Source organism: Myotis yumanensis, unplaced genomic scaffold (assembly GCF_028538775.1).
Source record: "Myotis yumanensis isolate MYYU_CA2020_CCGP unplaced genomic scaffold, mMyoYum1.0.hap1 SCAF_8, whole genome shotgun sequence".
Lineage (NCBI taxonomy): Eukaryota > Metazoa > Chordata > Mammalia > Chiroptera > Vespertilionidae > Myotis > Myotis yumanensis.
The window spans coordinates 28,172,987-28,187,393 of NW_027223759.1; the positions used below are offsets into that span (position 1 = coordinate 28,172,987).

At 42.6% G+C, this 14,407-nt stretch overlaps 1 protein-coding gene across 3 annotated transcripts in view; it reads left to right on the top strand.

The window, feature by feature from the left end:
• Positions 1–12,307, top strand: part of DAW1 (dynein assembly factor with WD repeats 1) — a 32,720-nt gene extending 20,413 nt beyond the window's left edge. For all 3 annotated transcript variants that reach the window (XM_070423341.1, XM_070423343.1, XM_070423342.1), the window contains 5 exons: positions 219–321; positions 2,274–2,388; positions 7,659–7,735; positions 9,576–9,738; positions 11,906–12,307. In XM_070423341.1, coding sequence (XP_070279442.1) covers positions 219–321; positions 2,274–2,388; positions 7,659–7,735; positions 9,576–9,738; positions 11,906–11,940 — 493 coding nt within the window. In that variant the 3' untranslated portion in view covers positions 11,941–12,307. The remainder of the gene's footprint in view (positions 1–218; positions 322–2,273; positions 2,389–7,658; positions 7,736–9,575; positions 9,739–11,905) is intronic.
• The last annotated feature ends 2,100 nt before the right edge of the window (positions 12,308–14,407 follow it).

Sequence of the window (14,407 nt, forward strand, 5' to 3'; positions counted from 1 at the left end):
TAATATTGCTATCTTTGATGGTTTAAAATTTAAGTATATTTTTTGTTGAAATGAAATTAGTAGTTGACTTTTGAGCTTTAGTAGAGCCATCTTTGTTTTGTCATCAAAGACTTTATTTTGTAAAAACTGGAATTTATATCTTATGTCAATAGGTTTGCCATCATTAATTGCGCACATATGCTGACATCAGGCATCTTTGAATCATTTCCATTTTGCAGGAAGGTGTGCAACCTAATTGGGCATTGTGCCGAGATTAGCAGTGCCTTATTCAACTGGGATTGCTCTATGATATTGACTGGCTCTATGGATAAAACATGCATGGTGAGCTCAAGAAATACCTTGGTTTATAATTCTCATGTCTGCTTTTTTGCTGTGTCAGAGATTCATTGAAACATTAACAAATTTTGAAGGTGTTATAAAATTAAGATATTAATTTATAAATAACTAGAGGCCAGGTGCAAAAAAATTTGTGCACTAGGGGGGGGGGGGGGGGGGCGGGGAAGGTCCTCTCAGCCCGGCCTGTACCCTCTCGCAGTCTGGGACCCCTCGGGGGATGATCACCTGCTGGCTTAGGCTAGCTCCCTGGGGGATTGGGCCTAAGCTGGCAGTCAGATATCCCTCTGGCAGCCCGGGAGCCCTCGGGGGATGTCCACTTGCCAGTGGGGAGCAGGCCTAAGCTGCAGTCAGACATCCTTAGCACTGCTGAGGAGGCAGGAGAGGCTCCCACCACCACCACTGTACTGGCAGCCGTCAGTCTGGCTTGTGGCTGAGCAGAGCTCCCCCTGTGGGAGCACACTGACCACCAGGGGGCAGCTCCTGCATTGAGCATCTGGTCCCTGGTGGTCAGTGTGTGTCATAGTGACCAGTCATTCCCAGTTGTTCTGCTGTTAGGGTCAATTTGCATATTACCCTTTTATTATATAGGATAGAGGCCTGGTGCACGGATGGGGGCTGGCTGGTTTGCCCTGAAGGGTGTCCTGGATGAGGGTGGGGGTCCCGCTGGGGTGCCTGGCCAGCCTGGGTGAGGGGCTGATGGCTGTTTGCAGGCAGGTCACACCCCTTCAGGGTGGGGGTCCCCACTGGGGTACCTGGCCAGTCTGGGTGAGGGGCTGAGGACTGTTTTCAGGCTGGCCAAGCCTCCCTGGCTACAGAAGCTCCCAGCCTCTCCTTTTTTTCTTTTCTTTTTTTTATTCTGGGATTTATTTACCTTCTATAACCCACCATCTTGGTTGGGTTAATTTGCATATAGTTGCTCTGATTGGCTGGTGGGCGTGGCTTAAGGTGTAGCAAAGGTATGGTCAATTTGCATGTTTGTCTTTTATTAGTGTAGATAATTGATAAGTTTTTAATTTCAAGTTTTTGATCCTTCAAGTTTAGAGGAATTCTGATGTAGTAAGACAATAGCAATGGATTCAAATGTATTAAGAGTTTTTATTTTTAAAAGGTACATTCTTTTTGCTTAATGTCCCTCTATTCATTGATTAAACATTGATTAGAGTGAAGCTCAAGAAGTTTCAACCAGTGTCTGACTTTAAGGTTCTGTTACTAAGAGCTTATACTTTGGAATTATTATTTGATTATTATAAATGTATTATAATCTTAATGAACTTTACATTTCCTGGCATTGTAGTTTTAGATCAAACTTCTTGACATTGACACCTTTCTTATGAAAAGAGGACACAAGCTTCCACTCCAACCAGTGAAGTGCGCACTTGGAGATTTTTCCTAACGTGGTACCAGATTTGCACTGCCCGATCTCAGTGTCTGCATTTGGTCCCCTCTGTGTCCAAAGTGTGCCTTGTTAGGTGGTTGGCTGTGGTTGCTTGTCAGAATCAAGGTAAAATGAATAGAACATGTAAAAATCATACACATGATTTTGGCACAGTTATTTCACCAGCCATAAGAATGACATAAAGACTACTTCTGGCCATCTTTAAATTTTGGACCAAAAGTCACAGTCGTTGACTCCTTCTCCTTCTCCTTCTTCTCCTTCTCCTTCTCCTTCTCCTTCTCCTTCTCCTTCTCCTTCTCCTTCTCCTTCCCCTTCCCCTTCCCCCTCCCCCTCCCCCTCCTCCCCCTCCTCCCCCTCCTCCCCCTCCTCCCCCTCCTCCCCCTCCTCCCCCTCCTCCCCCTCCTCATCCTTCTCCTTCTCCTTCTCCTTCTCCTCTTCCTCCTCCTCCTCCTCTTCCTCCTCCTCCTCCTCTTCCTCCTCCTCCTCCTCTTCTTCCTCCTCCTCCTCCTCCTCTTCCTCCTTCTCCTCCTCCTAATTGCAGTTGTGGGATGCTACAAGTGGAAAATGTATGGCAACATTAACAGGCCATGATGATGAAATACTCGACTGTTGTTTTGATTACACTGGAAAGCTTATTGCAACTGCTTCAGCTGATGGTAGGTCATCTGTTCATACATGTAACTTATGGAGGGACTTATGCTTTATTTGATAAATAAGAGTGATTCTACACTGTAGGTCATCCCCCTGATGACCAGCTATGATAGAAACTGTATTCTGCTTCATCCCTATGATGTCATTGTATATTACTACATTATGCCTGTATCATATCCTTGAAAACCACATGTAATGCTATGCAATGTCTGCATCACCTCCTTGACAACCACTTAGATTTTATACTAGGTCTTCATCATCTCTTTAATAATGATATATAATGGTACATTCTGGGTCATCTCCCTGATGTCCATGCACTATGCTACACAATGTCAACCTCAGCAACTTGACCACCATCCATGGTTCTACAATAAATCTGCATTATTTCCTTTATGACCACATGTGCTGCTCCACTATGTTTAGCAAACCTTCGTGATAAACATATATAATGCTCTGCTATACATCATGTTCACGAGAACCACTATGATTCTATACTATGTCTGTGTTTCTTATTGATAAACATAGGCTGGTGCTACACGATGTGCCTCAACTTCACGTAGACCACATATGACACTATAAAACATCTATGTCATTTCCCTGTTGATCACATATGCCATTATATTATTTTGCTGGTGGTTCATTTTAACTACCCAGTTTTTATTTCATCATTGTCTCCCTTTTAAAATTGCATTTGCATACTTGTTCTCTTACTGGGGCTTTTCAAAGGTAATTCTTTGACTATACATACAAGTTGTTTTTATATCCTGGAATGTAAACCCTCTGAATCTGGACAATTTTATTTTTTAAAGTAACTATTTTTTCATTTTCTCACAGATCTTGGCTTTTAAAAATCATCTTTCAACTGTAATTAATCTGCCCTTTTCATTTTAAATATCATCCTCATTTATACAAACAATTTCTTCAATATAATGTGTGTGTGTGTGTATATGTACATACACATATATATAGCCTACTTTGGGCCAGGAATACCTATGTTTTAGGAAAAAAGGGTATCATCAGTGAAAAAGAGAGACAGAAACCCCTGTCTTCCTGGAGGAGGAGACAATTACCAATGCCATACGTACGTTTTATGTGGAATGTTAGATTAAAAAGGATGTTAGATTGTACAGGATGTTAGGAGTTGGTCAGTGCTATGGGGGGCAGGAAACAAGCAGGGCTAAGGGTTTAGGATGGATGAGAATAAAATACAAGTTTGATTCTTCCTGTTTTGTTTTTTTCTATGATCTGCTCTTTTCCCTAGCAGTGATTCCATTCTTGTTTGATAAGACATTACTTATTATTTTTTTTTTTTTGGTGTGTTTTGTAAACCTCTTTTCATTTGTGCTTCTTGAAAAGTATTGATGTTTAGACCAATTTCTTTATTTATCTCTGGTCTTTGCTCCTTATTTCCTTCTTTTTCTTTTTTTAATTAAATCTTTATTGTTCAGATTACATTTGTTCCTCTCTTTTCCCCCCCACAACTCCCCTCCTTCCAGTTCCCGCCCCACCCTCCGCCCTCACTCCCCACCCACTGTCCTCATCCATAGGTGCACGATTTTTGTCCAGTCTCTTCCCGCATCTCCCATTCCCCTCCCATCCCCCCAAGAATAGTCAGTCCATTCCCTTTCTATGTCCCTGATTCATTATAATCACCAGTTCATTCTGTACATCAGATTATTTATTCACTTGATTCTTAGATTCACTTGTTGATAGATGCATGTTTGTTGTTCACAATTTGTATCTTTACCTTTTTCTTCTTCCTCTTCTTAAAGGATACCTTTCAGTATTTCGTATAATACTGGTTTAGTGGTGATGAACTCCTTTAGCTTTTCCTTATCTGTGAAGCTCTTTATCTGACCTTCAATTCTGAATGATAGCTTTGCTGGATAAAGTAATCTTGGTTGTAGGTTCTTGGTATTCAGCACTTTGAATATTTCTTGCCATTCCCTTCTGACCTGCAAAGTTTCTGTTGAGAAATCAGCTGACAGTCGTATGGGTATTCCCTTGTAGGTAATTGAGTCTCTTTCTCTTGCTGCTTTTAAGATTCTCTCTTTGTCTTTTGCTCTTGGCATTTTAATTATGATGTGTCTTGGTGTGGTCCTCTTTGGATTCCTTTTGTTTGGGGTTCTCTGTGCTTCTTGGACCTGTAAGTCCATTTCTTTCACCAGGTGGGGGAAGTTTTCTGCCATTATTTCTTCAAATAGGTTTTCAATATCTTGCTGTCTCTCATCTTCTGGCACCCCTATAATTTTGTATGCTTGAAGCTGTCCCAGAGGCTCCTTACACTATCTTCACACTTTCGGATTCTTTTTTCATTTTGCTTTTCCAGTTGGGTGTTTTTTTGCTTCTTTGTATTTCAAATCTTTGGTTTGATTCTTGTGCTCCTCTGGTCTGCTATTGCGTGTAATATTCTTTATTTCAGTCTGTGTATGCTTACTTTCTAGTTTCTTTATCATAGCATCGAGGGTCTCATTAGTTTTCGTGAGGCTCTGCTCAAGTTTATTGCAAGCCCTCAAAATTGCGATTTTTAGCTCCATATCCTCCATTTCTGTCATGCTTTTTTGTCTCCGCATCTTTTATGCTTTCTTGGTGCACCCCCTTGTGGTCTTTGTGCACAGTCTTGTTCTAGTTAAGCCTTAATTGTTGTAGTTAATACTAGAGGGATTTGACCACCAGGCCGACTGGCTGTGAGAATCAACTGTGGGAAAACTTCTGTCCTCTGGGGAGGTGCTAATCTAGCCTTTGCCTGATGCGATCCAGCAAATGGCTCTGCGCCGGGCTTGGGCGGGGCGGGTCGCACAGGCTCAACAGGGCGGGCAGAGGGTGCAATTATGGCTGCTCTCAGTCCGTCCCCAGAGGCTCTGCCTCTCTGTCCCAGCAACCGCTGCAAACCTCGGAGGGACCGTAGCCAGACAGTCCAGCTTCTCCCGTTTGAGTCTGGGTCCCTAGAGACTCGCCCGGATCTGTAGCCCAGAGTCTGAGACTCCCTCCTGATTGAAAATGACAACCGCGCCCTCAGCCACCAGCCTGCTTTGCGCGCGCACCACCGTACCTTTAAATTTTCCACACTGCGCCTCCTCTGAGCCTCGGAATGCTGTTGTTTTTCCTTCTAGTTGAAGAGTCTCTCCTCGGCCAGCCTTCCTGTGGTTCTGGTTGATGTCCGTTCCGTCTTTTAGTTGTATTTTTGAAGTGGTTGTTTGCGGCAACAGTCTCCGGTGTTTACCTATGCCGCCATCTTCGATTCTCCTCCTTATTTCCTTCTTAAAATGGAATCTGTCAACACAATGAGTTACCTGGGCAGCTACATCTGTTCCTCTATATTATCCTTTCCTTCTTCTTTGAAATTATGCTGAAGGCTTAATTTTTTTTATCTTACTCATATTTCTATCTTTTTTTTTTTGTTTAAAAAATTAAGGTTTCAGACTATCTTATTTCTGTGTTTTCTGAAGATTAAAAATGCTTTTGTGCTAATTTAGAGTATTGCACTATGTAGTATATTCCTTTTTTTATTATTAATAAACTCTTAAAACAAGTTGACCACTTTCCTTTAAGGCATTTGAAATGTCCCACTAAGGAGCAAGTTTTATATTTTAACTAGAGGCCCAATGCACGGATTCATGCACCAGTGGGGTCCCTTGCCCTGGCCTGTGAGGATTGGGCCGAAACCAGTTCTCTGACATCCCCTGGTGGGTCCCGAACTGCGAGAGGGCACAGGCCAGGCTGAGGGACCCCACCGGTGCATGATCAGGGCTGATCGGGGCCGGCCAACCAGGGAGGGACCGCAGGAGGTTGGCTGGCTGGGAAGGGACTGAGGGAGGGCTCCAGGATGTGTCTGGCTCATCTTGCCCAGTCCCAATTGGCCGGACCCCAGCAGCAAGCTAACCTAGTGATAGAAGCATCTGCTTCCTGGTGGTCAGTGTGCATCTGGTCGAACAGTCAACTGTTCAACAGGACACTTAGCATATTAGGCTTTTATTATATAGGACTAGAGGCCCGGTGCACAAAATCCATGCACGGGGTGGGGGGCGGTGTCTCTCAGCCTGGCCTGCACCCCCTTGCAATCCTGGACCCCTTGGGGGATGTCTGACTGCTGGTTTAGGCAGGATCAGGCCTAAACCGGCAGTTGGACATCCCTCTCACAATCTGGGACCACTGGCTCCTAACCACTCTGCCTGCCTGCCTGATCACCCCCTAACCACTCTGCATGCCTGCCTGATTGCCTCTAACTGCTCACCTGCCTGCCTGATCGCCCCTAACCACCTCTGTCTCAGCCCTGCCACCGTGGCTTCATCCAGAAGGACATCCGGAATGACGCCTGGAAGTTCGTTCAGCTGTTTGGTCTAATTAGCATATTACACTTTTATTATTTTAGATTATATTAATTCTAAAATAGCAATTTTTCATCATTTTGTCTACTTCCTCCTGAGTTGACATTGTCAGAAAGGTAAATAAAAAATTAAGACATTTTGCTCTTCTCTGAATGAAAATTGTGTCCAAAACACCCTATTTTTGCTAATTTTACTCTATGTAATGCTGTAATTTGCGACAAGAAAGTATCCTTCTCCTGGCCTGACAAATGTTAACTTTTTTTCTGACAACAATGACATTACTGCTATTTTTTCTCTCTTCTATGCTTATTTTACTCCTCTACTTTTTAATTCTAAAAAAAAAACCATACTTTTTCTTCTATTTATCCATCCATCCATCCATCCATCCATCCATCCATTCATCCATCCACACTGCATCTATTTATTGAGTGGCACTTCTAGGCACTGGGGACACAACAGGGAGCAAACCATTCTGTTAGGTCTTTCTGTTGAAAAGGGTTTCAAGTAACTGTTCTTTGTTCATTGAGTGGCAGCGACTGTTTCTTCTTAGAGTGGCTGCTCGTGCCTTCTGTGACCTTAGACTCATATTTGGTGTATGATAGTAGGCCTTCTGCTTATTTCATCCCTGGCCCCTCAAGACTTGTTTTCATTCCCTCTTTCTCCCTTTAAAATATTTTTTTTTCCAATCTGAATTGTTGCCTCTTTGCTTTTCTACCTTGGAACCCATCATCTCTTGTGATAAGCTCAGTGCTAACAAGGCACTCCTCACACTCTCTTACCCACAGTGGGACCAGCTTGCATTTGAGTGGCTGGCTCTCATCACAGAAGACAAACCTAGCAGGCAGCTGTGTGTCAGAGTGATAAGTGGTTAGATCATTCAAGGCATGTGGTTCAAAGTTCTGTATTTCAGGTGAATTTATGTATGTATCCCCACTCCTCTCAAAAAGGAACAGCAAGAGTTTTCAGTGCAGCCACCAGAAAATGCATTACTAAATTGGAAGGTCATGAAGGTGAGATTTCAAAGGTGAGTTGCTTTCTCATTTGGAGCAATTTATTTACTTAAAAAAAAATAGCATGTTTAGTGTAAGTATTGGCACTAAGCTACTAAGGTTTGTCCAATGATCTCATTCTTTTTAGAAACTAGGTACCTAAGGACATTATTTTTAAGTGTGTCCTCAAACTCAGTGTAATAAATTATTTCTAAAATTTTTCATAAACTATAAAAGTGTTTTTCTCAGCCATCAGCAAAGATTTAGCTAGATGAAAATGCTTATTAAAGTTATTTATGAAGCTTATGAAGTGATTTTCCTGGTTCTGCTAGACACACAAGGTTATATTGTGCAAAGAAAGTATCAAGTATTCTGTAAATTAGGTGCAGTTGAGGAAGTATTTCATGGAAATATTTAACTCAACAAAGTTTAAAATGACCTATGTTGAAACTTCAAGGTTGTAGTTAAGAATTTTGTATTAACTTCTCCCAAAAGCTTATTCACAGAGCAGGGCCATACAGTCTGTGATCTGAGGTTTAGATGTGTCCTCAAATATTTCTAGAGAAAGCTGGGACTTGGTGACTCTCACCTCCTAGCCCAATTCCTTGATCTCAGGTCAGATTTTCTCCTTCCTTGTAAAATATCAGCTTGATGGTTTCTAGTCTCTGAAGGCTCCACCTGGACACCAGAACCAACCCTACCATGCTCTCTCCCCTCCTGCACCCTCACCTTCTGCTGGTGGTCATTGTGAGCCTGGCAGGTCTGGTCTCCATGGAAGTGCAGAGCACATTCTCTTGACAGGCTGGGAAGCTTCAGGGGCTGGCAAGAAGAGATATAAGGCAAGTGTGGACATGGGAGATAGGCTGAGGAGAGAGCTGGGTCATATTTCTGAATGTCTGGCTTGATAGCTATTGACATGGTTGGCATGCCCCACTCAATAATTGCACATCTATTTTTGCCTGAGTCTGACTATAAAGAGTTCTAAGATTCTACATTGTTGCATTTTATACTTAAGTGATATATTGCTTCTTGAATTGCCACCCAGTAAGGGCATTTCTATGGAGTATCAAACTAAGGTCATATTCATTCATTCATTCATTCATTCATTCAGCAAATGCTTTTTGAGAGCTTCCGCTGTGCTAGGCGTTGCTCTCTGCATTGGTGACAGTGATGAAAACAAGACATGGCTTTGCCTTTATCACACCTTCAGTCATGGAGGAGGTGGCACCAATCATTGCCTTCTGATGATTTAGAGAATGTTATGAACATGGTACCAAAAGGAATGGAAGACCACAAGTTCTCTTTGACTGCTGCTCAGGTACCATTAGATGATGCCTGGCACATGGGAGACACTTAGAACGTGTTTATGGAAAGTGCTGCACTTTGAGTAGCAATAGTTAGAACGTCCTCTCTTGCAGGCCCTGATATTTGCTTATTCTGTGACAGACTGTGTGCTTTTGACCCCAGAAAGTTGGGTTGCAGAGGCAGCTTAGAGGTTTGGGTATAAAGGAGCCTGATGGGTTCTCAGCCACAGCAGGGCCCTGTGTCTTTGTTTGCATGGAGAAGGCATCACCAGTCTTTTGAAAGAAGTGGGTGGGGAGTATTCAAACTATAAAGGTGCTTTGGTCTTTGACCTTAGAATTGTGTGTGTGTGTGTGTGGGGGGGGGGTAATGCAATTAACGTTTCTGTCTAGATTTCAATTTGCATGTATTTGTCCCTGCAATATTTTTCCCATCATGAAGGAACTGTTCTGTGTAAGAATAAGTACCAGGCTGGGAAGGTGACAGGTGCTTAGTGATGTCCCCTTTTTGCTGATTAAATTTGTTGGGAATCTTTACACAAACCTGTCATGGTTTTTTCTTTCTCTTTTGTAGATTTCTTTCAACCCCCAAGGGAACCATCTTCTAACAGGAAGCTCTGACAAAACAGCGAGAATCTGGGATGCTCAGACTGGCCAGTGCCTCCAGGTGCTCCGGGGGCACACAGATGAAATCTTCTCATGCGCTTTCAACTATAAAGGCAACATAATCATCACAGGTGGGAAGAAACAAACACCACAGACGTGTGTTTCATTTAAAATGGGCTGGAAGAGATCCTAAATTGAATACCAAAAGGAGTTCACCTTCATCCCCTACCTCTCTTCTGGGGTCCCTGGCTCAGCATGGGGGAAAGGGGTGCTCTATATTCATTATTTAATTTTAGTTGCATCAGGGAACCACAGGAATGAGCTCTGTCACCGACTGTAAGGCTCTGTGACTTTGAATTTTAGTTGCTTTAGGCAGAGTAAGAATTCTGAGCCTGCCTTGCTGGTTTCTGCATTCCCCAGGCATGGTCACCGAATGGTTAATTTCCAGTCGATGTCAGTTAGGTGTTAGTAACTAAAATAAGTCAGGACCAGGGTTCTCCACAGTCAGGTTTTGACTCATTAGAAATTTATTCTTTGAGCTAAGTTGTTTTTTCCTTGATGTTCCCTGCTAACATACATATATTTGGGGGAAGAAAACAGGTATTGAGCACTGTTCAACCATTACCAAATTTATCATGAATTATTTATATTGGCAACATTTTGTAAGAATTGGTTTGAGAATAAATTAATTTAGATTGCGGGAAGGAGAGGAAAATGACAAGCATTTGGTCCGATGTCAGTGTGGTGCCCCTGGAGGAGGGTTGGCAGGGGTGGGTGCTACAACAGTGTGGGGCAGGGATGATGCCCAAACAGGCACTAAGACCCAATAGGCCTAACTCCCAGTGATTCCCACCATGTTGAGTAAATTTAAGACTTGCTTAACTGTCTAATAAGTTCAATGTCACATACGCAAGGTTGGCTTTGTATATTGGCTACTTCGTAGTCATGTAACTTCAGGCCCTTCTGGCCTAAAACCTCCCCTTCTACTTAATTATGGATAAGTCCTAAAATTACTGATTACTTCCTGTGGGTTTTATGGTTTTCAAGTGTAACTAACAGGTAGCTACTCCTAAGACAGGGCCATGAGAAGCCATGTGTTTTATTGTGAACCGCAAGTCAGGCCCTTCCCCAGGACAAGGACAGAGGTGGGGGCTGTGATGCCAGGCACAGGGTGCTCTGCAGGGACCTGCTGGCAGGAAGGGAAGGAGGAGGCTCGGCTGGCTTGGCAGAGGACCCGCCTTTCCTAATCCACGTGCTGCATGTGAGGCCAGCACCGCATACCTCATTTCTCACCAGTTTTCCCGACGACCCTGGAGAGCGTGGGGAGGAACATTCATTGTCTGTGCCTTCTTTTAGCACTGGCGTTTAGATTCCTGAGCTTCTTTAAATATATTCTTGATTTATTTAGTGCATCCCAAAGCCAACTGGACAGCAGAGCTTGTTAGAACGGGGGTGACACGCTTGTCTTGACCACAGCCCACTTTGTTTGAATTGCCCGCCCCCCATTTTCATGGCTGACCTCAGTGTCCACCACGCATTTTTAATGGAATGCCTGGTAGGTTCAGAAGCACAAACTGCAAGGGAATTGGCCAGCGTGGTCACTGCATTTTGAGGACATAGGGTGCTTTTGGTGGAACGTGCAGTGTCCGCAGGCTTTCCCAATCCATGCAGCCCACACTTCTTGTGCTGATGTTATATGCCTGGCCTTGGAAGGAAGCCACGCCAAGACGGTCCTTTCCATAGAGGAATGTGAAAGGCGACCCTCAGGGAGGGGGACTTCAAGGCCACTTCGGAAGTGTGTTGTCATAGAGAGGAGTGTAGGAAGGATGCAAAGTTCACATGTTGACTGATGGTGAGAAACACCTGTTGACATTTTGATCTGCACTAAAGTGGAATGTACTGTCTTACACACTGACACCCAAACCCGGGGATGTTCAAGTTCACTGCAGTTCTATCTGGTGGCTATGCTTGAGGGAAAGCAGCGGAGATGGCTGACATCTCAGGTCCCCTCCAAGTTTAACATACCGTGAATTTGCTGCTGTGAGTAGGACATGAACTTGCACGATTTAGGACTGACAGAATCATGCAAAATTAAAGAAAAGAAAGAAAAAGAAAAAAATTCCCAGTCCAGAAACACCTGAGCCGAGCATCTCAGGGACTTGGGAGCTGGCCCCTGAGATACTTGTACATTTAGCTCATTGATAATTGATAGTGACCCAGAAAATGTCAACTTATAAAAAAAGAGGGTGAAGGGAGTGAAATCAAGAAAAAATAACCTTGTGAAATGTGTCTTCATAGGCAGCAAGGATAATACCTGTAGGATATGGCACTGACTGCAGAAGCTGCCGATAAGCACACCCGCTAGCGATGGGAGCAGGAGCCGAGCGTCGAAGATGGCAGGCACCCTGCTTTGATATTTCATGTTTTCTCTTTTCCCACAAGTCAACTATTGATACACTGTCCTTTGCTTCACAGATATGACTATTAAAACTGATGAAGAGATATCATTTCTTGATATTTTTTAATGGAGATGACAGGAAACAGCCTACTGTTTGGAAAGTGTTGCTGGTTATTTCAATTTTGTTTTATTTTTTAATAGTATCATGAGACTGATAAATGAAACCAGAGCAATTTCACAGCATGTCTCCTAGATTCTACTGTGAAGGTTGTTACTTTAATTTCTGTTGAATAAAATATTCAGAGAAATTTTTTGTGAATTGTACAAAGATATTTAGGATGTGTTTTTAGGGGGACATGTATGTTAAGAATGTGATTAGAAGTTTTATTATTTAGTTAGTTATTTTACTTTTTTTAGCTAAGAATGAGAAAGGTAGCCTTGGAATAGAAGGTTGCTCTTTCTTCTTTCACATTCAAGAATATATTCCCCTTCCCCCCAAAAAAGTTGAGGCCTACACCAAATAATATTAAGGCAGCACACAGGGTAACTAAAATGGATCTCATTTAGTAGCAGATGTAATCTGGATTCATAGTGGAATGAAAATATGTAGGCAGGTTTGCTTATAAGGAACAGTAAAATGAATAGATGTTCAGACTATTGAATATGAAGTATGGGTGGAAAACTATCGCGGTACCAGGGAAAATAATCAAACTCCAACATGATTGCAGCTGAAACACTAAAAGTGTTTTATAAAGGGTGTCTTATGTAAAAGTATCTCAATACCTATTTTAAATTAATGGTAAAAGAAAAAACAGAGGATAAAACCAGTGATGCCTGAATCCAGAGCAAGAGAATCTTATAGAATGATTTTCTGAGTAATAAAAATAGCGGGCATTGTGTGCCAGATATTGCCCAACCAAGTATATGGATCATCTCATTTCATCCTCCTGGCAGATAACAGTCCTGACTTTAGCAGGAGGAAGGTGAGTCAATGACATCCAGATATCAGGCAGTGAAGCTGGACTTAGATTGAACACTGTGTTCTCAGGTGAACAGGCTTAATTATGGGAGAAGAGTGTCAAATCTGTAGGAAGGTTTTGGGTGAGAATTACCTTTCAGATAGTCTATGGATGTTTAACCCTCAAGAAGAAAAAATAAAAGCAACATAAAGTAAATAAAATTTTTATGCAGTTGCTAGAAGGAGGAGGTTCATGGATGGTGAAGACAAGGAGAGCTTGAGTTAAAGGAAAATAGATGAAAATTTTGCTACTTTTAAAACTCTAAAGAAGCGGCAGACACTGAGTCCTCCTCTGTGTCTTTGATGACTTAGGGAAAGTGGTGGTACCGTTTTGTTTCATCACTCCAAAGAGTCCGCCAGCGTGTGGTTACGGAGAGCATCCTATGTCTCATGGACCAATTTAGGTGTAGGAAGCCCTTGGCCAGAATAATGGCTTGTTCCTCTAATTTTTATGTACTGAAGAATTGTTTTCTTTATACAATATTTATGAAGGTTTCCAGATATCCTAACCTACTGAAAAATAAGTGTTTAAATACTTAAGATTATAAGAAAAACTATAATATACAGTTTCCTGTTGGTTCTCAGCCTATGGGTAGTGATGCTATTGGCTAGGAGGCACTCACGGGACATGTTCTGCTAGTGGCAACCTCAAAAGCATTTCCTCACCTGGAGCCAATGTGGCTGGTCTGGCCCTTGTGGTTCTTATTATGGTTGCAAGATGCACCTCAGCAACAGCCATCAGGGAGACGGAAGGGGGGTGTGCAGACTGGGCTTCTCCCTTTGTTAGGGGCAAGGGTGGGGTGCCTGGGGTTTGTGGGTTCACTATTGGTGAATTTAAAGCATAAGCATGGAATTAGTGCATGGAAAGGAAAAATGGGGTTACTCAACCAGTTAGTTATCCAGGTTGCCCCAAAAGGGAAACCTCATGGGTGGGAGAGGCCTGGCTCCTTACCTAGTTGTTAGGCTAGTAGCTGGGTCAAGCAGCTGGTGATGTTTATTCCAGATGGATGTCTTGGAAATGGTTGCCTGGATAATGCAAAGCTTAAAGTCATGCACTTACAATAAGATAGCTTATTGTCAGGCACTTACACTACAATAAGAAAGCTTGTTGTCAGGCACTTACACTGCCTATACTCACTTTATTTTCCTCTGAAGTATTGTAGGGTTTCATGAAGTATGTATGGGGTCACAAGTCAGATTGCCTTTATGTATATTCTGTTTTCAAACTCTTAATTGTTGGCAAGTTACCTCACCACTCTGTCTCAATTTTCCTATCTGGAAAGTGGTGATAATACTAGTTCTTGATTGTAGGAATACCCAGCACCTAGTAAGCATGGTGGTAAATGTTTGCCATTATTTGTATGCTCAATAGTTAGCAGTCATC